Source organism: Corvus kubaryi, unplaced genomic scaffold (assembly GCF_017639235.1).
Source record: "Corvus kubaryi isolate FWS band 111438036 unplaced genomic scaffold, C.kubaryi_AGA036_p1.0 69, whole genome shotgun sequence".
Lineage (NCBI taxonomy): Eukaryota > Metazoa > Chordata > Aves > Passeriformes > Corvidae > Corvus > Corvus kubaryi.
Window position 1 is genome coordinate 8,331,571 of NW_024582057.1, and position 27,254 is coordinate 8,358,824.

Sequence of the window (27,254 nt, forward strand, 5' to 3'; positions counted from 1 at the left end):
ATCTTAATGCACATTGCAAATGATTAAGCATCAGGTTCCAAAGGTGACCTCAGGCAGTCCTCATCAGGTGGGAATGTCATAGTTACCAGGTAGAAGGCAAACAATAAGGTAGTGAACAGAGCCTGCTCATTTGAGTACCAACAGAAAGGCTCAAAAAGCCATGAACAACACATGACATCATCCATCACAAATGAGTGAGAATAAAGCCATGGGCAGATATTTTGTGTGCTTGAGAAGCTTTCATACTTGTACACTTGTGATTCTTTCTCAAACAATGGGAAATCAGGGACAGACATGAAAATGTTGTGGGATCCCTGTTGCCTCCCTTTTACATCCATCGCCAGGCTCCACTGTTGCCTTGGAAACTGGGTAGGCAGGGTTTGATGCAGGCAGGGAGGAGGCTGTGGCAGAGTTTCGGCTGCCGAAGGGCCCATGGGTGTTCCTGGGCACGTGCCCTGCCTTTGTATGAATGGGAGCATTTTGGCTTTCCTCTGTGATTCTGACAACTTAGAATTTATAGAGCTATATTAAAAAAACCCAAAACAACAGGGAGCTCCCATATCTATTTAAGCATCTTTGATGGCTACGATTTGTGGAAGTGTTTGCCATAATGAAAGATTCTGAATTGACATTGAAGTAGTTGACATTTAGTTTGGTTCACTGTGTGTTCATGGATGTTCAACATTGCTGAAGGAACTTGTACACATAAATATGTACTTCCCTTTAGGGACTCCGAATGAAACCTGGAGCTGCATCCCCACCCTGAAAAAAACAGTGGGAATCTACAGAGACCAGTACTATAGTATATAAGAATTAGTTTCCTAATAAAAGCTCAGAATCCTTAGTGGAATAACTATAAAGGAGGTCACTGTGTGCCCGTGGGAAGAAGACATGTCAGGGAGTGTCCAGGTGTCCTCAAGAGAAGAATCATAATGCTTCAAGCCGGGCCTTTGTGGCTTGTCAGGAATACTTTGGCACCTGAAAAGCTCTTCAGTGTCTGTGTGGATCCCTCAGAGATGCCAGAGAAGCAGTTGTGTTGCAGTTCCACCAGTAGTGAGAAGATGTAACTGCCTGCTGCTGCCCAAAAAGGTGGGTTATGCCTATAGCAAGTACAAATGTATATGTACAAGTTTTATGAATAGTAACAACGGCCGCCTGTGATTAAGTGCTGCTGAAATATGTCAAAGGAAAATACTGATGACAGCTGGGATATAAAGAACAAAAACTTCTAAAGAATTTGGTGAAAAGATCTCAGTGCCAGCACAGTCCTGGATAGTTTGTGATTGCAAAAGCCACATGGAATAGCACCACACTTAATTCCCAGTGTCGCAAAGCTTAAGCCAATCTGTGCTCATGACATTTCACAGCAGCTGAGGTTTCTGCACTGAGGAAGAAAAAGAGCTACAGTTGATAAGAAAGTCAATTCACTGGAGCACACTGAGAGCCACTTTTGAAAATACAGCCAAAGTACTTTTCCAAGGTCACAGCAGCCAGATTCCAGGCAAAGACATGGTACTTCTTTAGCCACTAGTATTTTCTGCTGTAAATGAAAAAAAAAAAAAAAGAGTAAAACTGGTGACATTATGCATTGATTTATATTGCGTTAAGCATAGCTAACCTGAGCATTATGTAAACAATTCTGATCATTTTGACTTTATTTTTGATAGTGGTAATGATTTCCCACATCAATTGTTACCTCACCTTTGAAAAAAATCTTCCTGTTTTGAAGGTGTTGTAATTGCAATATAATGTTATAGTGTACTGTGAAACTGAGATGAATAAACTGTCACTCTGGTGTTGCTGATCACACACAGCCTCCCACTCCTTTCTTTCCCTTTCATACAACCACAGAACTGCTGAGGTTGGACAGAACCTCTGGAATCATTAGTCTAGTCCATTACTTTGCCCGAGAAGGTCAGCTAGAACAGGTTACTCAGGGTTGTCTCCCCTAGCGTTTTGACTGTTTCCGAGACTGGACACTCCACAATCTCTCTGGGCAACCTGTACCAGAGCAAAGTGGTTTCTTTTCTTATGTTTAGATTTCTGTGTTTCAGTCTGTGTCCATCGCTTCTCCTCCTGTCACTGCGCACCTCTGGCTCCATCTTCTTTACAGCTTCCCATCAAGTATTTATACACACTGATAAGAATCCCCTGAGCCTTCTCCAGGAAAATCGGTCCCAGCTGTCAGCCACTCCTTGTATGACAGATGCTTCACTTCCTTAACCGCCTTCATGGCCTTTCATTGGACTCACTCCAAAATGTCCATCTCTCTCTCATACTGGGGAGCCCAGAACTGGATGTAAAACTCTAGACGCGTCTCACCACAGCTTATCCCCTTCCCTGACCTGCTGGTAACAATCTTCCTTAAACAAGGATGTTGCTGGACACCCTTGCTGTTAGGGCATGCTGCTGACTCATGTTCAACTTGGTGTCCACCAGGATGCAGGGTCCTTTTTGGCCAAGCTCCTTTCCATGCAGGTGGTCCCCAGCCAACTGGTTTAAGGGGTTGTTCCTTTCCAGGTACAAGACTTCACACTTCCCTTTGTTAAATTGCATGAGGATCCTGTCAGCCCATTTCTCCAGCCTACTGAGGTCACTCTGGATTGGCAGCATAACCCCCCGGTGTATCAGTCCCTCCTCCCAGTTTTGTATCATCGGCAGACTTGCTGAGGGTGTACTCTCTTGCCATTTAACTCACTAACGAAGAAGTTAAATGGTGTTGGCCAAGGATCAGTCAGTGGAGTACAGCACCAGTGGCTGGCTTCTGAATTTCGTGTTGTTGATGTCAAGCCATTCAGCTTGGCAGTTCAGCCAGTTGTCACTCCATCTCACTGTCCATTTATCTAGGCCATACCTCATCAACTGGCCTACAGGGATGTTACAGGAGACAGTTCAAAAGACTTCACAAAATAAACAATGTTAACTATGCTGAGCCTGTTGATACTTGGCAAAAGCTTGAGAGCTTGCATTATCATGCTGTCCCCTTGGCACTACAATGTTGTGCTTAAGGTGAACTCTCTCCAGTCCTATTATGCTGAACACAAGGTACATAATTTTGCATCCTCTTTACCAGCCTATTCCTGGCTTCATGGTGGCTGTCATCTCCCTTCCCTGGTGCAAGTGTAAAGCTGTCCTCAAGGCTGACCAGCTGGGTGGCAAAGCTACTTTCATTTCTCAAAAAAACTTAGAGCTGTGAATCAAGTAATGTTTTATAATCAAGTTCAACAGTTTCTGCCCAATACATTATAGACCCTGCTGAAATTTGTTTCAGATTTTCTCCTTGGTAGCAGTGCAGATACAGATGTGTATTGCAGCTGGTTCGATTATATCCTCTTTGCCATCCTTGAACTGTCTCTCCTCCCTTGGACATCCACCATGTGCTTATCTCGTTTTTTTTTTCCTATGAGAGATCAAGCAGAGATACCACAAGCAGGATTCAAAGTTTTCCAAAATGAGATCTGCGGCAGGTGTCTGGTAACACACAACATAACTTCACTTATAGAAAAGAAAGATATCCCATTCCTGTGGATGTTAAACTGCTGTCACTGCTGGATAACTCCCAGAAGAAAACATTCTTCAGCAGCAGCATAAAATCTCATGCCAACCCTCTGTGCTCCTGAAATTAGAGCCCCACATATACAGATTGAGCAGCACTACCTAAATCAGTTTCGTGCTTGAAAGTAGCTGTGGGTTTTAACATCACTACCCAATCTCTGCTTGTTTCAGGTGCCCGAGCTATAGAAAAATTATGCTTGTGCTTCAAACATACTGAAACATGATCAAGCAGGCCTAAGCTAGAAATACAGGCTTGAGGGTGCTAATGAAACTGAGCAGCATGTGCTTTGCTGCTGTGGCGCAGTAGAGGCGAAGGAAGCGAGAGGAGGAGTTCCAACAGGTGTGCAAAGAAGAGTTAGGCGGTTTTGTTTTCTTTTTCACCTCAAGATGAGCCGTGTCGTGTCCGATTCCTGCCTATTCCCCGACGGCTGAAGGCGAGGTTCCCCCGGCGCCCCAAGCCAGCGGCATTCAGCCCGTGGAGGGGCCCGTAACCTGCCACCCCCAGACCGGACCAGCCCGGGGCGCGGGAGACAATGCCCGGGCCGGGCCCGCCCCACGCCGTTCCCGCCGCACGTCACCGGGGGCGGGGCGCGGCGCCCGATTTAAGGGACAGCGAGGGGCGCGGCCGCCGCAGCTGCGAGTGCGGACGGCGAAGGAGGCGGCGGCGGCAGTAGGGGCGGCTTCGGACACCGGCACCATGCGTGAGATCGTGCACATCCAGGCCGGGCAGTGCGGCAATCAGATCGGTGCCAAGGTACGGACGGGCGCGGGCAGCGGGGCGCTCCTGCGGGTGGCACGCAGCTCCGTCCCGAAATGAAAAGCGATCCGGGGTTTGCTGAGGCGCCGTGGCTCCTGCCCCTGTGCCTCTCGGCCCTGCTGGTCTGAGCTGCCGCGGGGCAGGGATATGCCCGCGCTCCCGTCCGGCGTGCCCAGCCTTCCTGCAGGCAGCCGCGGCCATCTCCCGCTGCCTCGCCCCTCTGTGGCCACGGCGCCGGCTCCCGAGGGCGGAGGGAACGGGAGGTGCTTTAGTGCCACGGATTACCCGTCACCACCGAACGTGTGCAGGTGTTGCCATCTTGTAGTGACTAAAGGGTCTTAAGCCAGTGCTAGACAATGGGAGGACACCAAATTGACATAGCCAGAGGTGGTCACCCTTTGGATACAAGCTACAAAGGAATTAACTTGCACTTCAGTGCTCTGGCTGCTCGTCTGCCCCCTGCTAGTTCAGCTGCTGTGGTCAGCGAAGCCCTTGTGCACTGACTCACCTTCCCACCCAGCAGCTGCTCTGCCATGCAAGGGAGTGGTCAGGGCCGTGGAATGCATGGGCTGCGCTGGGGGTGTGTGATTGGCACTGGCCAGCTGTTTCCACTGGAACTGGCTAATTGCCGTTTTTCAAAAATTTCCTCTAGTTCTGGGAGGTCATCAGCGATGAGCATGGCATTGATCCCACGGGCAGCTACCATGGGGACAGTGAGCTGCAGCTGGAAAGGATCAATGTCTACTACAATGAAGCTGCCGGTAAGTGTCTGCTTCCTCAGATGTCCTTAAATAAATGAGGCAGGCTCAGTTCAAGGAGGCTGGAAAAATCCCTGAACAAGAGCTGTCATCTGCCAGTGACTCCTCTAAGAGACCTTTGTTCTCAGAAAGGCTCTGATAACACGGTAGTCTTGATTGTGACAGTGCCTCTCCAGAGAAATGCAGGGAGGTGGATGGGAGCACAGCAGGGCTCCTGTGATGCTGGCTGCCGACTGCGAGGCTGTAACGCCGGTGCTGGTTCCTCCCACAGGTAACAAGTATGTCCCCCGTGCCATCCTCGTGGACCTGGAACCTGGCACCATGGACTCCGTGCGCTCCGGCCCCTTTGGACAGATCTTCCGTCCTGACAACTTTGTCTTTGGTGAGTGACTGCGGGATGGAGGAGTTCCAGAGCAGGAACTCCACACACAGGAAAGACTTGGAGCGAGCATGCGAGTGACCTTGGGGAACCTGAATCCCCACAGCAGAGTGGGGATGGAAGTGAGGGGAGGAGCCCCTAGGGAAGGGGCAGTGGCATCCTCTCTGTTTGTGCCTGGGGCGCTAATGTGGCACCTGGCTTCTGGTCTGCCCTTAGGTCAGAGCGGGGCTGGCAACAACTGGGCCAAGGGGCACTACACGGAAGGCGCTGAGCTGGTGGACTCTGTGCTGGATGTGGTGAGGAAGGAGTCGGAGAGCTGTGACTGCCTCCAGGGCTTCCAGCTGACCCACTCGCTGGGCGGAGGCACGGGCTCCGGCATGGGCACCCTCCTGATCAGCAAGATCCGGGAGGAGTACCCCGACCGCATCATGAACACCTTCAGCGTCATGCCCTCGCCCAAGGTGTCGGACACGGTGGTGGAGCCCTACAATGCCACCCTCTCTGTGCACCAGCTGGTGGAGAACACGGACGAGACCTACTGCATTGACAACGAGGCCCTGTATGACATTTGCTTCCGCACCCTGAAGCTGACCACTCCCACGTACGGGGACCTCAACCACCTGGTGTCGGCCACCATGAGCGGCGTGACCACCTGCCTTCGCTTCCCCGGCCAGCTGAACGCCGACCTGCGCAAGCTGGCGGTCAACATGGTGCCTTTCCCGCGGCTGCACTTCTTCATGCCGGGCTTCGCCCCGCTGACCAGCCGCGGCAGCCAGCAGTACCGCGCCCTGACGGTGCCCGAGCTGACGCAGCAGATGTTCGACTCCAAGAACATGATGGCCGCCTGCGACCCCCGCCACGGCCGCTACCTGACGGTGGCCGCCATCTTCCGGGGCCGCATGTCCATGAAGGAGGTGGACGAGCAGATGCTCAACGTGCAGAACAAGAACAGCAGCTACTTTGTGGAGTGGATCCCCAACAACGTGAAGACGGCCGTCTGCGACATCCCCCCGCGCGGCCTCAAGATGTCCGCCACCTTCATCGGCAACAGCACGGCCATCCAGGAGCTCTTCAAGAGGATCTCGGAGCAGTTCACGGCCATGTTCCGGCGCAAGGCTTTCTTGCACTGGTACACCGGCGAGGGCATGGATGAAATGGAGTTCACGGAGGCCGAGAGCAACATGAACGACCTGGTCTCCGAATACCAGCAATACCAGGATGCCACTGCTGATGAGCAGGGCGAGTTTGAAGAGGAAGGAGAGGAGGATGAGGCTTAAGCCCTCTGGTATCAAAGGAACTTCTGTAAAGCAGGCATGCATCTGAATGACTTCTGATAGTGGTGGTGAAGCATGTTTTCTAGAAATTATGTACCCAATTACCCTCTCAGCATTTGTGACTTTGGCCGGTTTCTCAATGTAACACATCTGAATCCTAATTCTTACAATGTTTTTTGTCCTTTAATATTAAGAGCTCATAAAGGCATGCATTCTAGATCATGTTTTCTGTCTTTCTTAACACCTCTATTGGACAAAGAACAACTGTTCAGCCTGGGTGGCAACAAGTAAGCTTAAGGACACGTCAGAAGTCTTGCAGTACAGTGGTATGCTCTGATCACTGAGGCTTACGTGTTCTTAAGACATATCCTTCTCATGCAAACATGTTTAATGTTTTTTCTTACAGGACTCAAACCTACCTATAACTTCATTGAAAATGGAAAGCCAGCTTATATTTCTAAACAAGGCAAAGGCCAAGCACCTCTGACGTGTTTTACAGTCCAAGTCAGCGTAGGAAATTTTCCACTTCTCTGTTGAAGTCCTCCGCAAAACGCAGGTGTAAATTATGCTTTCCTTCTGGCATCAGAAGCAGCCTTAAAAGAGGAGAAAAATCAAACACTGATTATACATTTTATTCTGTGAGTACAGGTAATTAAAATACTTGTTGCATTTTCCTTGCTCTTGGTTACCCAGTAGGTAACTGTAGTAACTCTTATTTTAAGTACTGTCCCTCTACATGTGGTTCAGAATGTGAACCACAGCAACAGTTGAAGCAATAACCATACTACTTGTCCCACTTTGGGGAGGATAAAATATGGCTAAAAGAAATTTTTGTCCTAGACCCAGTTTCTAGAAACCTTTCTGGTGATCTACACAGAAGATAAGATTCCAAAACTTATGTAGGATGCATCTTTGAAAGGTATGTAAAGTACCTGAGCACTTTTGCCTCTTTCAGAGAACAGTAGTTGTGCTGGGCAGTGAAATGCAGAGTCCTTGTCATGACCCAAACTTGGTTATTATTTGTACTTTGTCTCATCTTTTTGCAAAAAGACAATCCAAAACTAAAACCATTGATCCATTAAAATAAGAAGGGAAGTCAGAACTTCTCTGGCTATACCAAAAGCTTAGAAGTAGTACCTGTGAATAAGGTTAAATCTTTGTAATACGAATATGAGTTTGACATGCCTAAAATTCCACTCGCTTTTGCTTTCTATCTGAGACAAACTTTATACATCAAGAATGTACACTTCTTTATATGGGGGTGGGAAATTCTTTAAATTGGTTTGTGCTACCATATACTAAGCAGTTTCAACAGAGCTAAAACCATTCTGACTGATACTTTGTTGCCTTCATGTCAAAGTACCACTATAACACGAGGGACTGACCTTCTTTTGGTGGTGACAAGTGCTGTTTTGTTTTGGGAAAAGAGCAGCAGCATGTGAACATACCCAGCTTTTCTAGTGAATTGTCTGAATTTTATTAAGTCTGTTTCTTCAAAGACTAAGCAGCACACAGATGCACAAACCTATAGTGCTGTGTATGCTATTTCCTACTGCTGGTAATGCCACCAAATTCCAGTCATACCATGCAAATGCAGAATGATGGCACAGTCTTCCACCATGAGAGAAACAAGCAATGTACCTGCACTATAATCAGAAGAAGCTTTTTCTACTTTACTTCTAGATAAAAATCAGGGCAAGAAAAGCTGATGGTAGAAGCATGTGTTACTGAAAGTAAACTTTAAGCTTTTTCCTTCTACTTCACAATGGAAAATGTCAATTCCAATACAACCAGGGAAGAATAGGACCATGTACCCAAGTGTTATTTTCTGAGAACACCGTTAATCTGGTTTCTTTTCTGACAAATATGCATACAGGGGAGCACTTCAGCACAAAGACATGCAAAGAATCACTGTTTTACACTTTATTGGACGGCAATTTCTAACAGCGTTTCCTCTTTGACTTGTCTTCCAAAGAGAAGCTATCAGATCCTTGTCTAGTTTTTTGGGATAATTTGCCTTAGTCAGCATCTGGAGTATTTTGGAGCGCAGTGAAACCAAGCAGGATGATAGGTGTTCTGAGCAGGGCATGTAGGAGTAAGGAACCAGCAGACATGAAATAAAACACCTGCATGTGATTGTTAGGAAGATCTCTTGTTCTCATCTTTCCTGCGGCAGCATGCATTACTATGATCAGTGTGCCTGGCTTTGAGATAATATCATTCATTTTTGCAGCGAGATAACACCAGTGAAACAGTTCCCTACACTTTGTATTCATAAAAACGTGTTGCTTTTTTTTCCCCCCTCACTACTTCTGTTCTCCAGTGCTAATCATCACAGTCTGCTATTAAGTAGTAATAGAACGCTTGCATTTGTGTGCAAATTTATGAGGAGAATTCAGCTGGTAAAATCCCAGCTTTTTATAGGAAGCATTTCTGGAATTTTCAAGTTGTGCTAGTTTTGGCTGGGATAGAGTCAATTTTCTTCACAGTAGCTATTATGGGGCTGTGTTTTGGGTTTGTGCTGAAAACAGTGTTGATAATAGATGTTTCTGTTATTGCTGAGCTGCGCTTGCACAGCATCAAGGCCGCCTGTGCTTCTCGTACTGCCCCACTAGGGAGGAGGCTGGGGGTGCTCAAGGAGTTTGGAGGGGCCACAGCTGGGACAGCTGACCTCAACTGACCAAAGGAATATTCCATACCATATGGCATCATGCTGAGCATACTGAGCCGGGGAAAGAAGGAAGGGGGATGTTTGGAAGGATGACATTTGTCTTCCCAAGTAACTGCTATGTGTGATGGAGCCTGGCATTCCTGGGAATGGCTGAATGCCTGTCTGCCTGTGGGAGCAGTGAGTTAAGTCCCTGTTTTGCTTTGCTTGCATGCGTGGCTTTTGCTTTACCTATTAAACTGTCTTTATCTCAACCCATGAGGGGTTTTTTCATTATTATTCATCTGATTCTGTCCCTGATCCCATGAGTGGGGGAGTGAATGGTACTGAGTTGTCATCTGGGGTTAAACCACATCACACATGAAGCAGATGGTGCCCTGATATTTTTCTTGTTTATATAGTAATATTTCTGAGCACAGCTGTACATCTTTTTCTCATTCTGCTTTTCCTAAAAACACTGAAAATTCATGGGACAGGTGGAAACAGAATCTCTGAGGTTGTTCTTCACATCAGTAGGGCAGAGCAAACAGAAGTAAACTGTGCTTCTCTCTTTAATAACTGGGAATCTCTCTCCATTCATAGCATCTAAATTCTCTGTTGAACTGAATGGGACAGAAATGAGGTCTCTTACAGCAAAAGGAATGCAATGGTCATAAAAACAAGTTTGCTTGCTTCGATAAATCTTAGGGAGTAGTGGTTCTGTTTGTGGAGTGAAAAGAGGAAAATGAACTTCATTTCAGAGGGCTTTAGGAAGGAACTTATTAAAATACTGTACTCTTTGTATTGCAAGAAAGGCCCAGCTACCCTGTTTGCACTGTAATTTTCTAGGGAAGTTTAGAATAGCTCTCTGTGTGGCAGAGACAACTTGCCCAAATACCTTTTTTTTTTTTTTTTTTTTTTTCCCCCCAAACACTGTTTGAACTGCTTCATTTCTCCAAAAACGGTATATAAAAACTCCATCATTTAACTTACCGAGAGCCTTTGATGTGCTTATGAATGTATTCTGCATGAGCTTGTGGGACCAAAGGGTCTTTCTCACCATGAATTACAAATGTGGGACATTTAATATCTGGCAGCAACTGTTGGCAGATATTACCTAGGGAGAAAACAAATGAAGGTTACACTTTACTTTAAAATTGTATGACAGATGAAACTGCTTCCGTAAAGGACTCTGAACTCCGCTGGGTTCTAGCTACTGCCTCTCCTTGTGGATAGTGTGTGATTAATCTACAGAAGTATGTAAGCAGGACTATAATTAACATTTCTTACTCCAAAATGTTACTTCACTGCTATTGGCTCCATTAATGGATAATAGGACAAAAGGATAGAGGGAATGAAGTACTTCTGTTCTGCATTTCCCCCAGGCTCTCTTTGACTCTCCAAAGCTGATACATGAATCTCCTTCCCAGCTTTGTTCTTTTCAGCTTTAGAGTCCTATGGCCCTCAGGTTAAGCTGCATTTTGTTACAGTGGTTGTCACGTTACACGATTTGCTACTTTTTTTTTAACAAATTAACTTAGGCTGTACTGATACCTGTTGCACCTCCCAGGCCCTTTGCTGTCTGCAATGCTCTAATGAATTGACCCTGGCTGAGTGCCAAGCACCCACCTAAGCCTCTCCATCACTCCCCTCTACATGTGGACAGAGAAGAGAAAACAAAACAAAGGGTTCCTGAGTTATAAGGATAGGACCAGGAGAGAGCACTCACCAAATACCATCGTGGGAAAAACAGACTCAACTTGGGGATATTAATTGAATTTATTACTAACAAGATCAGAGTAGGATAATGAGAAGTAAAATAAGTCTTAGAAGCTTCTTCCTGGGTTCTACCTCCTGTGCCCTGTGGTGCAGGGAGATGGGGAGTGGGGGTTATGGTCAGTTCATCACAGGTTGTTCCTGCTGCTTCTCAGGGAGTCCTTCCACTGCTCCAGCGTGGGGTCCCTCCCACAGGAAACAGTTCTCCACTAACATCTCCAACATGAGTCCACTCCACAAGCAATGGTTCCCCACAAAATGCTGCAACATGGGTCACCTTTCCATGGGGTGCAGTCCTTCAGGTACAGCCTGCTCCAGCATGAGTCCCCCACTGGGTCACAAGTCCTACCAGGAAAACTGCCCTACTGTGAGCTCCTCTCTCCATAGGTCTGCAGGTCCCAGCAGGAGCCTGCTCCAGCACAGGCCTCCCACAGGTACAGAAACCCTCGGGCATACATCTGCTCTGGTATGGGCTCCTTCATGGGCTGTGGGTGGATCTCTGCATCTCTGTGGACCTCCATGGGCTGCAGAGGCACAGCTGCCTCACCAGGGACTGCACCACGGGCTGCAGGGGAACCTCTGCCCTGGAGGACTCCTCCCCCTCCTTCTTCAGTGACCTTGGTGGCTGCTTAGTTGCTCCTCTCACACATTCTCACTCTGCTCTTCTCTGGCTGCAGTAATGTCTGCATAGTGACTTTTCTTTCCTTCTTAAATATGTTTTCACACAGGTGTTACTGCCATCACTGATTGGCTTGGCCTTGGCCAGTGGCATGTCCGTCTTGGAGCAGGCTGGCATTAGCTCTGCTGGACACAGGGGAAGCTTCTAGGCACCCTGCAACCCCCCAGGACCAAAACCTGGCCATGCAAACCCAATACAAATGCATAACAATTTGATAGGAATTGCACTAAAACTATTCAAAGGCTATTTTTCCTGCCCATTCATAATTTTATGCTTACTAGTCATTAATCTCATAAGAAGTAATTTTAATGCTTTTGTTTAAAGACTTCTCTGAATTTTCTCCCCTTTTTTCCCTCATCCCTTAGTAACACAGTTTCTAAACTCGTTGCCTAACTTCTTCCCATGTTCTTGCAAGGGAATCTTTGGGCAAAACATCCTTGATGAGCTTTATGTCCCATTTTTCTTTGAGATAACTTTGTCTATTTGTAGTTGTCACCTTGCAGCTACCAACAGCTGTAAGATTAATGCTCATCCATGCACGCTTTCCTTAGCTCTAAAGTCAGAGGCTGTTTGAGTTTTACCAATTGCTTGGTTATTTATGTAGCCTTCGTTTGCAGTACTACTAGTGAAATATTTACATTTAGAACATTTTACCCATAGTCCTCTAACACCTGCAGAAATGTTGACTGTTTTTCAGAACCAAGTACCAAGTAAATTGAGGTTATTTATCTAGGGAGATAGTTGGCAGTCAAACTATTATTTCCTAGTTTTCAGTCCTAAAACTGTTTTGTAACATAACCACTAAATTGTATTTACTCTAAAAGCACAGAACAGCAAGAAAAATCTTGGCTGTTGAGACTTTATGTAACTTACTCAGTTTCCTTAAGTGTTGGCTCCTTCTAAAAGGTCATTTCTTATCGTATTTCACACTAAAAGCTGTCTCATTCAGGGAAAATAATCTAGTTTTAAAAACAGCTTGAGTTTTTGACCAACATTGGCTTTGCTGTCCTCCTTTTATCTCTGATGGGTTTTATTAACACCTTTCCTTATATCTGCTGTATCTGCGCCTTTGTTGCAGTGTCTTGACTTTAATTGCAAGGTGGCCTGTTTGTAATCTAAGTTGGAAAACGGGTTTTTCCCAGCAAAAGAACCTGCAGTCTGATAGCTGCTCATCTCTTGTAGCAAACATTAGGCTTCTTCCAATATCTGACCCAGTTTCAGCATCTAGGTAATTCAGCTCCTTGTTACATGTTTCTAGGTGGCTTCTTTTTCACAGCCACTTAATCTCATAGTGTCTGAGGCACGTGCAGGCAGTGAAAGGATGTCACAGCCACAGATTCACCAGACTGGGCTTTGCATATCAAAAAAAAAAAAAAAAAAAAAAAAAAAAATTTAAGGAGAAGCATTCCAGAAAGGGTAAAATAAAATTGGGACATAATTTGTTACATCACTTTACTGGGAGAAATCCTAGTGCTGCATTGATCCTATACAAAAAAATTATGGAAAAAATATGACATGAAGGAACGTTTTCGTTGTAGTACCTGCTGCCTGTTAATGCACATCACCTATCTTTCATTATGGGAGCTACAGGAAAATGTGTATAAGTTACAAACTCCTTTTTTCTGTATTATACATTACTGCTTTAGGCAAATTAAAAGCAAATTTCCTCTGAATTAAAATAGAACCACTGATTATTATTCATAATATCCTTGGCTGAAAAGGTCTATGTAGAGTAATTGCAAAAATCTTCAGGGATAAAGAATTATATTGTCTAGTTTACAATTTTTAAAATTATTTTTAAACACCTGAGCTGTTTCAATAGTGTCTTTAAAATGCTTTTTTTAAGTTCTGAGTTCTCAAATTCTGAAGTCCCTTCTTCTTTAACTCACACCATACTAGGTTTGAAAGAGTTTTTCAGCTCCATTTTGCAAAAACTGGGAAGAGCATGCCTTACTTTTGGTACATCTTAACTATGTCACCAAGAGATAATCCTTGTACACAGAGATAGAAGAGGAGAAAAAGATTCTGCCTGAGCAGAATCCTTTCTGTTTAGCCTGCACAAAAGCAATGACTTAATAATGCAGTTTTGTGGTGGAACAAGAGGAGAGCCTCAACTGCTAATGTTTTCCATAAATGTTTTTCTCCTGCACCTTTCTTGTTCTGTGAGCCATCTACAGAGTAATTGTATTACTCCTGAGTGTGAGTCACACCCAGCTTTTAATGCCATATGCAGAGTCCTTCCTTTACTGCTGCTAGAAGTAGTTAGATTTTTTTATCCAGGACTGCCTGCTATTCTAATTGCCTCAGCTCAACGCTGTGAAAGCCTTACCATCTGAATTGTCAGCAAAGCGTGATATTCCATCTACCCAAGCCTCACAGGTTTCTGCGAAGTACTTGTGTCCATACAGCTCTTCCAGTGGTTTCTTGACCTTTTCACTCCATTTTGAAACATCTCGGATGCCTACATAAAATAACATTGAAATATGTTATGTCCTTTCCAGCAACAAGATAAAAACCCACTCCTAATATAGGGAAGTTTTCAAACCAGACTGCAAATATGTATTTCAAACTTGAAACTGCAATGAGTATTTTAAATAATTCATAGTACAGAAAGGGTATAAAAAAGACAGTTGTGCAATCTCTGCTGTGGTCTTCTGAGTTGTAGAGGAACATCTTGTCATTATGGTCACAAGGAACAACAGAAAAAAATTAATAACCCAAGGACTCAGAACCATCAGAAGTTTTACAACTTTTTGGAATACTTTCACAGGAGAAGTTCAAGGGGTACTTTGTATATAAAAATGGGAATGTTTCATAACAGACTGCTAGACGTGGCAGTTCTTTTTTATATCCTTTAGCCTTTTGCATTGACTCATGGATGGAAGTTCTTCCATGGCTCCTACCAGCTCTCAGAGGAAGGAAGCTCTTACTAAGACATTCCAGCAGGCTGACATCATGGTATATTTGCCATAGTTTTACACAAAAACAAGTGACTCCACTTAGTAGAGTCCTGTGACTCATGGCAGGCTGGCTAAGGCTGTACAAATAATTTGACATTTTAGTTATTTATTTATCAGAGTCTTCTATTTATTTCCCTCTAAAATTTTCAGTACTGCTCACAAACTACGTATCCAAAAGGGTTATTTTCACTAAACTATATTTCAGCTGTACAGCTTTGTGCTGACAAAGTCTGAAACAAAGTTGGCATCGCAGAGAACAGGACAGTACTGAATCATCAAACAGCAATATATGCCACTAGCAAAGGTTTTAACTGGTTTCAAAAGGGAATTAAGGGAAGAAAGGAGTGAGGTGTTAATTAACAAAGAGAACCTGTCCAGCCAAATGACAAAGGTAGCAGTGACTGAAAGTGTTTTATAACAGCATCTAATTGAAAATGAGTCTGTTCACCCCAGGCTAGGTGCTACTGAACAACTGTTTCCTTTATAGAATCTACTGTTTTATCCATGGGGCTTGCATTAACTTAAAAAGAGAAGGGAGAAGCCAATGTTGAAAGGACCAAATCAACACATGTCACTCCCGCGAAACTCTGCAGCTGAGGTGCACTGATGAGCCAGTTGTAGAAGACTTGTGCTGCTACTCTCAACTCTATCAGCCAGGGAGAGATGTTGAAAGCAACAATCCACAAAGAGGACAAAGGCCAACATTGCAGTGGGTGTTCCATGTAAACAGGACTTCTTTTTGTCGTTTTTTTTAGGGTTTTTTAAAATTTTTCTTTTACATTTTAGCCTGTAGTGCAGGGAGGAGATGTGCATTTCATATATGTACAATAAAAATTTAATAAATATAAAAACATGTAGGGAAAGAAAGCATTTTGTTTTCTGAACTAAAAAATATATTACTACTACTACCACTTTTAGTGTTAGTATAGGTGAGGTAAATACAGATGGGCAATACCTACACTTGTAATTTTGCTGAAGCCAGATGCATTTCACAGCTGGTATAAATCAAACTCCAGTCACTAAAATGAACTATACCAGGTTACATTTGTTGAGAGCCTACACAGTTAACTCTTTTCATTTCTACGTTCAAAAGGAAAGATGGTCCCTTTCTGAGTTCACCAGCCATTCCTTCTTATTTTTCTTTATAGCGAGAAGCGATCTCAGATTCTATTTCACATGAGTGGAATAAGGATCAGAAATCCTATGTTTCTTTACTTTGCAAAGGTTTTCTAATGATAATAATCAACTAAAGGAATGCAAATGGTAAAGACATCTTGGGACATTTACTTGAATTATTCATTTGCTTCCTGAATTTAAACAGTAAGTTATGAAATTGCTTTCTTGCCGTCTATATTATATAGGTTCTAGAAGCAAAAGCTGTTAAGAACTAGCCCAGTGATTATCTGTGGACCTGGTTTAAAAAAGGTTGTGCAAGATTTGAGGTAAGAAATCAAACCTGGGGTTTGATAGTATTATTTGGAATTTATTTTTAGGAATTTGTTATAACAACAAAAATTTGACTTTCTGAAAACTACTGATAATCTATTATAACTTCTGCTTTTCATCAGGGTAAGTTGGTAAGGGCTTGTCAAAAAATCTGTTATATTGCCCCTAGAGTAACTGTTGGAGAGTTTCTCACTATAAATTTAATCTATCCCTATACCTCGCAACGTAGTGAATTTTGTGTCCTGTCTCTTTAGGTTTGTTATGTCCTCAGCTCTGTCTCCACTTAGCTGTTGCATGACTAAGATTCTTGGGTCAACTAGAAATTAAAATAATTCATTTAGAATACAACATGCAGTTTGTACATACCATTGTAAATTCTCACATCCTCTTGAGTAACGCTGGCATTTGCTCCCCAGACAACCAACTTGTGGATAAGATTTGGGTACTTTGCAGCTGCAATGAGCGCTGTAATTCCACCATCACTCCACCCCAGCAAGGAGAACTTCTTAAACTTTAGTGCCTTGATTCATACAAGAAAGTTACATGCAAATCACCAGCTGGTTTTACAACCAAACGTTAAATATTTCTTGAAAATTAACTGTACAGTTTTAGGCACAACACACACAGCTGAACTATAGTTAGCTTTCATAAGAAGATATAATTTTCTTGCTATACATAAAAATACTAAAAACCAGGTCAAATATTTAGAAAACAAGAAATTACTCCTGCCATTTCAATTTTCTATAACTCTTTAATGAAACAGGCAGTAGTCCTATTAGATTCTTGCTGCATTTTAAAAAGCCCTCCAAAAAAAAGAAAAATTGATTGAAAAAGACCTTTTCAGAGAGCCTGATGATATGAAGAATCTGTGGATTCTCTTGGTGCGAGGTGGGCAAAGACTATCACAGGATGGATGGTATGCAATCCAAGATTAGGCTAAACTTAAGAAAAAGAAAAGTTTAAGACTTGAAAAATGGAAACCAGCTATCTGATTTACTGATACTAGCTGAGCTAAAAAAAAAAATGTGCTCTGTAACAACCAAAAAATACTTAAAGTATTTTCTAAAGGATTGTATCAATTTTTTGTTGCTAATTTACATTTTCTGAAGCTTTTAAGTGTATATTTTAAATGTTACTTCATGGTGAGTTGCAATTCAAAATATTAATAATGAAATTCCTTCTTGAAAAGGAAAGCATAGGGCAAAAAATATGACAACCAAGACCTTAATTAATTCTGACCACTGACAGGACCCAAGGGAATGGCACAAAGCTGAGTTGGGGGAGGTTTAGGTTGGATATCAGGAAAAGGTTTTCACCCAGAGGGTGGCTGGGCACTGGAACAGGCTCCCCAGGGAAGTGGTCACAGCATTGAGCCTCACAAAGTCCAAGAAGCATTTGGACAATGCTCTCAGGCACATGGCGTGACTCTTGGAGTGTCCTGTGCAGGGCCAGGAGTTGGACTCAATGATCCTGATGGGTCCCTTCCAACTCAGCTTACTCTGTGATTCTGTGATAATGCTTTCTACTACAACTTGAAACTCTTGTTTCCTCATAAATGACTATATGTGGTAGGGAGTACTGGCAGTCACAGGAGAGAGGATTTTGTGTGTGTTATGTTATGTTTTCTGTGGGGAAAGAGTGGGGAAGGTAAAGGCACTCATGAGAAAATGCATCTGAAGGTTGTAGAGGAATGATATTCAGTGGTTAGGCAATCCTTGCAGTTTTGCATACAGAAACTTTGGTTTGTGAACTCATTCACAAGAAAATATATTTCACAGGGTTTTTTGCGTTTGTTCTGCAGAAATTACAGACTTTTAGATGTAATTAAGGAGGATATTTTACTTTTGGAGGGAAAAGAGCAAGTTAGTTGAATGAATTGCTTTGGTATTTGGTGGTGTTGGAAGTCCAGGCCTGCTTTGTTGTGACAGAAGAAAGGAAAAATGCAGGTAATGAGAAACAACTACAGAGAGAGAAAAAGATGTTTCTACTGTGCTTGTAAACTTGATGCTCAAGTGAGGCATAACTTTACTAATCAACTCGATATTTAGCAGACTTCTATCCCTATTAAGTTTTTGGCTTCATCCTTGGTATTCTGCTCACTGTAGTGTTGACCAATTTTAGATTTCACTCTGCAAAGCTATAATTACTAAACAGAAAAGAAATAAGGTAGGGGAAAGAAAGGGACATGTAGTGTAAGAGCTGATAGCAAGAAAAGGAAACTTTGAATTTTTGCAGCCGATCAGAAGTTGGCCCTGGTCTGCTGAAGAGGTAGTTAGTCTGTGTCCAACTTTCATTATTGTGCTGCTGAAGTGTTCCTGGTGTCTTGGCAGGTTTTGGGGGTTGGCAGCAGTGCTTGTAGAGGTTAAGTTTTTGATGTTGCTACTGTTCCCCTACTGACAATAGCAAATTATGGAGCTCAAAGTTGGCTGATGGATGGAATAGCTGATTAAAATTTTTATTCTTCATGACAGGTTATTTGAGATCTATTTGCCTCCAGTATTTCTCTTGTTCACTAGCCTTTATCTTGATGAATTCTTTGGGGTATCTTAGGACGCCTTTCCAGCAGGAGAAATTTAATTTATCCTTTGCAGCCTTCAGAAAAACAACGTGATACAGCAGCTGTGCTGGATAAGGCATGCATGTTTGCTTACTTTAATTTTGAACTACAGATTGCTAACCTAACATGGGCAGTAACCTGAAAGCTGGTTGCACAGCACAGTCCTGTGGGTGATTTTGTGCTGCCTTCACCCTGTGAGTGAACAAAATTTATTTTGAAGTCACCTTCTCTGTGCAGGCCTGTGTGAAATGCAATCCAATTACCACATACAACAGCGAGCTGCAATACCACATCACTCAGCACTATATGTATGTTTTTACTGCATCACAGGGAGTGTAGCACAAGCAAAAGTTACAGGTGATCTACAAAAACATAGAGAAGCCCAAGATCATCCTTTTGCTAGGACAGTAGCTTTGAAGAGTAAGAACTTCTTAAATATCAACACATTATTTTCCTAATAATTGTTTTAATGCTATTGACTTTGCTAGCTAGACATCAGGGTGGAAGATAGCAAAGAGGACTTAGGTGCATTATACTCCTTCTATTTCAAGCAAACTCCTTCACTGAACACAAAGAGGGACACAGAACAGTGTCTTCTGCATAAAGGTGCTAAATACTCTGCAGAATTTCAGCTTTTGTTATTTCATAGAAACCTTGCATCACTCACAGCTCCAGCAGAGACACCAGAATCTGAAGGAGACTAGAACAAAGGTTCTAGAGGCTCACCCATACGGATGTGTTTTTTGGCTGATTGTAGGCAGGATGATGAATGTAAACCATTATATTCTGGAAATCATAGTTGGAATGATTCCTTGGGATTTGTGCTATCCTTTATAACATCCTAAAATAGAAGCAAGTTACCCACGCTTGGTAACGTTTTAGTAAGTTGTTATTACATGCTTATATTGAGAAACATCTTCAAAAAAACAGGATGCTATGTCTCATTTGCTTTGGCAGCTCTAGAGATTGGTAGGCTGCTGTCCTGTTTGGCTGCAAGCTACATGGTTACACTCCCTTTGAGGAAAGCTCTGTTTAATATTTTGCATTTATTAGTATTTGAACAGAGACAAGAAGGGGGTTACAACCATTTAGACTGCAAGTCTGTCACCTATTCATGGCAGCATCTTTATTTTCTTTGCTAGTGTAGCAGAAAACATTGGAGATTTACAGTGCAGAGAGATTGCTTTTATGGTTAGAGGGCAAATCTGTGTCTTAATCCCGATTCTGCTGTCAGACTTACTTTGGTTCACTGTGCAGAATACACCAGGAAGGCCACATTTCCAGTTTCAGATGGGTTTTCAGCAAGGTTATTGTTTATTACAGAAATACAGTTGGACTGACTGTCTGAATCTTGCCTCATATTTTTTGAATTTTAATGCTCTGCCAACTCTCTTAACATGACTGAAGAGACTGTACATCTTAATATAAAAAAGCCAAAGTATTAGTTAAAACTAAACCAGCAAATAGTGTCAGCAGCTATAGGACAGAATAAAAGAGGAACACAGAAACACAGATTTGAATAAAAAATTCTTCAAGAAGGAGAAATAATAACAGCTTTAGGCCATATTCTTTATAACCGCAACTGCTGTGTTAGTTAGTAAGATTTGGTATGGTCACAGGAAGACTTTGATTTCTCACAATGATTTCAGTAATCTGCTGTAAAATGCAAAGCATCAAATTAATTTTTAGAATCAAATGTTTCCTAAATGGGCTGCTCAAGGCATAACACCAAGATTCTATTCAATAGAAAATTTTCTATGAGCCTTTCAGTACGGTAATCCCTTCAACTAAGCTACTTTGCATAGACTTTGTTTTTTACACACACTTTACCTAAACTTACATAGTTCTTGGCTGCAAACCTCTTAGGGTAGGGTCTTGGAATAAAAGCATATTGCTTTATATTAATTCCCACATTCCCACTGCTGAACCTTTATGCATCTTGCAGAATAGGTGGAAGAAGAAAATATTTTCTGGAACAGTGTGTATATGCTCACTTTTAAGCCTTCATTTGTATGGTCTTTCCATAATCTGTTGTCTGCTGGAAACAACCTTTGTCCTTCTCAAAATTTAAGGAAAACAGCTTTAAAAAAAAAAAAAAAAAAAAAGGAAGAATAAAAGAATGAAATCTCATAATAGATTTACCTGCATAAGATCCACAGCATCTTTTGCATCCCTCTCAAAGAAATCTGGAGGAAAGTCTCGAGATGGAGGAATGGACTTTCCATATCCCCGAGGATCCCAAGCAACAACTGTGAAAAGTTGCTTATTCATAGACTTAAGCTGCGGCCCAAAATCAGTTTGACCACTCCCTGAAACATTATAATTTTTCAATTTTATTAACCACCATAATGCATACATAGTATACATACTCTAAAGGGAAACTGGGAAAAACTTGTAACTTTATTCCAAATAAGAGATTATCCAGCGAGTGAAGTACTCTTTAATTGTAACTATCCATTGCAACTCTTAGACAGGAAGTATCACAACTAAAATCTTTAGAAGCATCTGCAGTATGTTCAGAGCAAACCATTTCTGGTAGGTATGAAAGGTTATCAAGAACAGTGCTCTCACATGTGCTTAAATACATTCTCTTAAACTGAGTAGGGATTTATCTTTAACAGATTTAAAGCAGTAGTATGGTCATTGCTGTTTACCTGGACATCACAGGTGAAACTGAAAGGGCAGGAATATTCTGCTAGAAATTTGTAAGTGAAAAGCACCATGCCAGACGGTTGTTATTTGATAAAGCACCTCTATGAGAATATTGGTGCTCAAAGCTGACCTTTAAATACTTTGTTTGCTGAGGGGACGGTGGTGACACAGAAGTGTAAAATTGTATATTTTGATTTTTCTAATATGTAAAAATAAGCCAAATACAGCCAATTTTTCTGAAGCAGAACCATTTATTCTATTAATGACTCAGACCTTCAAAGGATTTAAAAATGAAGTACTCCCATCTATTGCACTAAGCTGTCTACGAATGAAGGTAATCTAGCATGAAGGTAAGACTGCAGTTTGTCTTGTGTTGTGGTCATGTGGTAACAGTATTAAATGCTGTTTAGGTAAAACTCGTTCAAATTTAATGTGCTGAAATATAAAATTGGCTATCCATTGCTATATTAAAAGGGCCATTTAAAGGCATTTAATGTTTTTCTTTCTGTTTACTTGGAGAAATCTGTCCTCAGATACCACCAACAGGTCTAAGTTATACAAGAGGCTGTATACAGCCTTCTGTGATGAACTGATTACATAGTGACATGATCTCTTGCAAAACCAATTAACAGCTCGTCAGAAGCAAAATATCAGGATGTTAGAAAAATGCCAACACAAACTGATTAATCTCATATTCTTACAGAGGCCTTGTGTGACCTCTGCATCGCCATGAGCATGCTTGTTATACTATATTTTTATCACTTAAAAATTACACAAGACTGAGAGCATATATAAATGCTGTGTCCTCTTGGTTTTCTTAGTATTTTTGTAGCTAGAAAGAGATATATCTATTTTGTTTGAATGTAGTCTACAAATAGTCTAGAGACTAATTCTGGTGACCTAAAAGCACTTACCTTGTTGCCACAACAAACTTATTAGTGTGTTAATACTGTAAGTAGCATAAAATAATATTGAAAACTTAGTGTCAGTTTTCTGACAAAGGGAAGAAGGATGCACTGGTCAGAATGTGAAGTTCATTCCCACATGTTGCCCAAAAGCACTAAACTATAAACTTTATAAGGCTAAAGACACTAAGCCTAAGTTTTACTGTTTGCAATAATGCTAATTGCACAATAGCAATGTACATATAATAACAACAGTAAACAACAACAATAATAATAATATTGTTCACAACTGAAGAAATACATGATTTCTATTTAAAGCGTTTGCACTGGCAACAGGATTGCCAGTTTAAAAAGCTGTTTAAAATCAATAGGTTGAAATATATGACTACTTGAAGGACAACTAGCATTAATTTTTTCCACCCTCCCCTTGAGAATTCTTTGAAAGAAAGAACCACTTCATGAAGACTTGGAAATTTGCTGCCAAGAAGAACAAATGTTTCCTGCTCTTCAGTTCCTGACATTTTATCATCTTATCCAGCAATTCTAGTAAGCATTAGTCCAACTCTGAGTCCAGTAACAGTCCTACTGACAGCCTGCCATGAACTGTTGGTAAGTCTGATGGGCCCTTTAGAACTGCAAGAACCCAGAAAAAATAGGCTGTGTTAATTTTAAAAGGTTGTTATCAAAAACAGTGGGTTTGATGGACAGACACCACTTAGCTAGCAGAACCTGTTGTCCATCTCAAAAAGCCACTGAGAATCTTAATGATGTTGCCCTGAATAAACAAAATGTGAAAATACATCTTCAAGCAAAAAAAAAAGTTTTAACAGTGACTTTTTCACAATAAACTGCAAGGGTTACATTATGTCTATTAATCCAGTTGGAGTCCATACAGCTTCTAAAAAGGAATGCATAATTCAGTCTGTGTAACAAATACAGCTGACCTGATTTTTCCCCCCTTCTGCTATTTTCCACCTTGTGTAGCTATTTGCCACCTGTCCTGGATGCCACCTTTGCACAGTTAAATCCAAAAGTGGAAGTGACCACTATGTAAGTCCAGACATTGTATAAAAGGTGCCTGGTGAGATAAATGAAATCCTCTAAAAACTGTTAACTGATGGCAACAACTCTGCCTTTTCCCTTCTGTTTTAAGTATAGCAATTTTTTTTAAAATGAAAACGCTCCATAATCAGGTGTTGAATGCATTACAAAATATTTTTATGCATTCTTGCTTGAGACCAGATGGATAAAGAGGTGGTTGCTCTACAAAGACAAGATAAAATCTCCAAACCTAGCATTCCTGGAAGCAGAAGAACTGCATGGCTTCCTTCTCCTGTTTGCTGATAATGCAGGTGGACTCCGTTCACCTGGATTTTGGCAGATGTTACTGAAGTACTAGGGATAGGGAAAGAGGAAAGAAATAGGAAAACATTCAGACAGTTAATTTTCATTACTACATAGTCACTCCAGGAATACAGAATAATTACTTTTCCTAGATATTAATGACAGTAGTGTGAGATTGTAATGGCTTGCTTGCCTTTCATGGGTGCACAGAAGACTAAAAACAGCTTCTCAGGAGCAGAGAAGTATTCAGTTGTGACCACTATGTAGCATTCATACCCAGGCTAAAGGATAGGGGGAAAAAAAATGTCTTGACGGTACAACCAGGAAAACATAAAGGCAGTTTTACATGGCTACAGAAACATTGAAATAAATACATCAGAGAGGAGAAACCTCATTCTGTCACAGCGTAACTTTCGAAATGGCTGGTGTTCACCTTGCTGTTACTAAACTGAGCCTCTTCATCTGCCAGAGAAACCACAATCTATTGTTGCTGTCCCTCATGAACCACAGGGTCTGCAATGAAAACCACTTTGCACTGAGATGAGAGCAGAGAAGAAGAATGTGATAATAATATTTCTGTCAGTGTAATCTCACTAGGAGATAATGCTTAATTGGAAAACACCACATGAGCAATAAATCCACCTACTAGAAAACCACCACAGAAACCAACTGCACAGGCCATCACTTAAACCCCTACACTAATATTCAGTACAAAGCAAGACACGTGTAAGCAGATAAGTGACCTGAGAAACAGGTCTAGATACAAACACCTAATGAGAAAGCAGAAGTAGCATAGATTCAAAGTATCTTCTTAACAGTATAAACCATTGCATCTGCTCTCCCAGGCAAATTTGTGCCCTAATGGTTGTAAAACATCTTTTCAACAGCCTAACACATTTTATTTAAAGGTAATATGATAAAAATCTTCCCATTTGGTTACCTATTGATTAACCCTCATTTTTTCTAGACTAAATATTCTTGCCCTATGAATCCAATCACTGTGGATTTCATGTGCATAGAGACATGTTGTTTTCCAGTCTTAGATGTAACAATAATCCCTATTACATGATATGCATTGGGCAATTCATTAAAAATTCAATTTTAATATATAAAGTCTGAACTACTTACAGTATGTATAGAGTTGAAAGTGGTGGATTACAGGTAAAAACAATCCCACTAATTTAAACCCTTTTCATAAGAAAAATGAACAATAGCTTGCAAACGCAGTGTCCCAATACCTAAGTGGAAGTTAAGCCACAGACCCTGTTCAACACAAAGCCATTTTCGATTTTACATAAAATCTTGTGTCTATGTAACCCATGCCACATGCCTGAATAAAAGCTGTGACTGTGCAGAATAGTATCAGCTCCTTATGTGCAGATCCAATTTAAGAACTGGAGTGCAAATGCAAATCTGTGGCAAGAAATTCATTATGCCATTATAACTTCAGTGAGTTCTGCTGAATTGCTATGCTAATATGATCCAAATTATTAGTTTGACTGTAATGCTAAACCTCCTTAAAGTCTGTGTATCACATTTGATGTGGTTTATACACCTCACAACTCAAATTCTGCATGTAGCACTCAGATTGCTGCCTTACCTCCTTTATGAATACTGACTTTCACTTTCTTCTCTTTATAAGGGTTTTTTTTATTCTTCATATGCCATCTTTTGGTTTGTCATTAATTTCAACCGGTATTTTATTATAGTTCTCACCACAGCATATCAGCACATCACTCTCATTGAATTTTAAGAATTTTGTGATTTTTTTCTTTATAAATAATAACTGCCAAAACCACTTTCAGTTCCTAACAAAACAGAAATAATCAACATTTTGTTACCTTTTTAAAAACAAGTTAGAGATGTACAGTTTAATAGACAGTTACATATTCTGCTTTCCTGACTCAGATTTTTTTTCCACATAGTTCTACGTTTTTAGGATTAATTATTAACATCAGGGGCTTGAGAAAATTGCCGAGTTTGCGATGCTTTTCCATTCTTGGATTGTGCCTCGGTGTGAAGTCCACTGAAATCCACGAGTTTTACACAGAGGGTATTTTCAATACTTTTTGGACTAACAACAAATGAGTTGGGTTTTTTATGCACTGAGAAACTGGCAACACCTAAGGCAGACTTGGTCTTCCCAATATCAAATTGCTGTGAGCCTGAAATCACTTCATAGTGCGCTTGTCAGCAAGAATGTTTTTTCCATTGGTTGATAGAATTGGAAAATGTGGTAAAGAAAAACAAAACAAAAAACCCACCCTGGTATTTTGAATTAGTAATGTCAAGGTGTATAGCTCTTTGAGGAGCATTGGATACATACTGCCTGTGTTTACCAAGGCAGCACAGATGCAGAGTGGGCAGATCTTGTACTTCACCTCGTACTCTGTAGGAATGCAACTTAATCTGGGAACTACCTCTGTTCCAGCTATGCTACAATACGACCTAGTCTTTATCTGTGCAGGGGAAAAAAAATTACGGTACTATGTCAGTTTCCTTCAACAGGATCTGCGGAATAAGCAGTGTGATACAGATTAGATACATGTGTTCTCTTTGCGACTTCGGCGACCTCCAGGGAGCCCCTTACCAGCAGCAGGTGGCCAAAGGGGCAGGCGGTCAGCGGCACGTCCTGCCTTGCGGGGACCACCAGAGGGGAGGGTGACAGGCACAGGTGACCAGACGGGGCTGCGGAGCCTTCCTGGTACAGATTCTTGCGGCACAGGAAAAGCAGGAGCAGGCTCCTCGGGATACCGCCTGAGTCCCCACCTTGTCATCCCGCCCTCCCAATCCAGTCCACACCCCCTCTGCTAACACATTGTCCATCCCACCGCCCGTCTGACAAATATCCCCTTCCCCAAGCCGCGGGAGGGGAGGAGGGAGCTGGGGAAAGGAAGAAGGTGGCGGCTGTGGATTTTACCCGTAGCAGGCGGCCGGTCCCCGGGCCGTGAGCGGCACTGCCCGGGCGGGCGGCTGCAACTGCAGCAGCACCAGCGCCCGGAGGGCCCGGCCCGCGCTCCGGCAAAACATTCCGCACAGCGAGGCCGGCCCGGCGGGGAGAGAAGGAGACGGAGAGGCCGCCCCGCCTCCCCTCCCATGCCCTGCCCCCCCCGGGGCGGGATGCGGGACCGGCCCGCCTCCCCTCCCATGCCCTGCCCCCGCCGGGGCGGGATGCGGGACCGGCCCGCCTCCCCTCCCATGCCCTGCCCCCGCCGGGGCGGGATGCGGGACCGGCCCGCCTCCCCTCCCGTTCCCTGCCTCCGCCGGGGCGGAATGCGGGGCCGGCCAACTCCGGGATGCGCCGGAGCGTGCGGGAAGAGGGGCGGTCCGCTGCCCGTGCTCTGATTGGTGGCCGCCGCTGTCACTCAGGGCAGGGCGGGGAGGGTTTGGCTCCTGGGCTGTGGCCCCGCCCCTCCGCGGCTCTGATTGGTCACCCGACGGCGGGAGCTGAGGGGCCGCAGCGGGTGTGTTGGTGCCTCCTATCGGGTCGTTTTCGTGGTTCTTGCTCCCGCCTTGGAGCCCCGGAAGGGATAGTGCTGTCCCCGCTTGAGAGCAGGAGGCGAGG

At 42.8% G+C, this 27,254-nt stretch overlaps 2 protein-coding genes across 3 annotated transcripts; one reads left to right on the forward strand and one right to left on the reverse strand.

Moving 5' to 3' along the window:
* The first annotated feature begins 4,158 nt into the window (after positions 1-4,158).
* Positions 4,159-6,940, forward strand: LOC121674569 (tubulin beta-2 chain). Of its 2 annotated transcripts, none has more exons than XM_042049020.1 (4): positions 4,159-4,309; positions 4,965-5,073; positions 5,342-5,452; positions 5,666-6,940. In XM_042049020.1, exons 1-4 carry the CDS (start codon positions 4,253-4,255, stop codon positions 6,724-6,726), a joined length of 1,338 nt encoding a protein of 445 aa, XP_041904954.1. In that variant the 5' UTR covers positions 4,159-4,252; the 3' UTR covers positions 6,727-6,940. The 2 variants fall into 2 exon arrangements, with proteins under 2 accessions (XP_041904954.1, XP_041904953.1); XM_042049019.1 differs by having other exon boundaries at positions 4,965-5,067; positions 5,336-5,452.
* On the reverse strand, positions 6,885-26,783 carry BPHL (biphenyl hydrolase like). Its single transcript, XM_042049021.1, has 7 exons — positions 26,610-26,783; positions 23,637-23,740; positions 20,931-21,097; positions 16,598-16,751; positions 14,155-14,286; positions 10,364-10,487; positions 6,885-7,316 (listed from the first exon to the last, which is right to left on the reverse strand). Exons 1-7 carry the CDS (start codon positions 26,717-26,719, stop codon positions 7,229-7,231), a joined length of 879 nt encoding a protein of 292 aa, XP_041904955.1. The 5' UTR covers positions 26,720-26,783; the 3' UTR covers positions 6,885-7,228.
* Between the last annotated feature and the right edge of the window lie 471 nt (positions 26,784-27,254).

Coding starts and splice junctions, on each gene's coding strand:
- LOC121674569 (XM_042049020.1), top strand. CDS start 4,253: ATGCGTGAGATCGTGCACATCCAGGCCGGGCAGTGCGGCAATCAGATC. Junction 4,310..4,964: donor GCAATCAGATCGGTGCCAAG/GTACGGACGGGC, acceptor AATTTCCTCTAG/TTCTGGGAGGTCATCAGCGA. Junction 5,074..5,341: donor CTACTACAATGAAGCTGCCG/GTAAGTGTCTGC, acceptor TTCCTCCCACAG/GTAACAAGTATGTCCCCCGT.
- BPHL (XM_042049021.1), bottom strand. CDS start 26,719: ATGTTTTGCCGGAGCGCGGGCCGGGCCCTCCGGGCGCTGGTGCTGCTG. Junction 16,752..20,930: donor ATGCTGTGGATCTTATGCAG/GTAAATCTATTA, acceptor GTATGAATCAAG/GCACTAAAGTTTAAGAAGTT. Junction 7,317..10,363: donor AAGCACATCAAAGGCTCTCG/GTAAGTTAAATG, acceptor TCCTCTTTTAAG/GCTGCTTCTGATGCCAGAAG.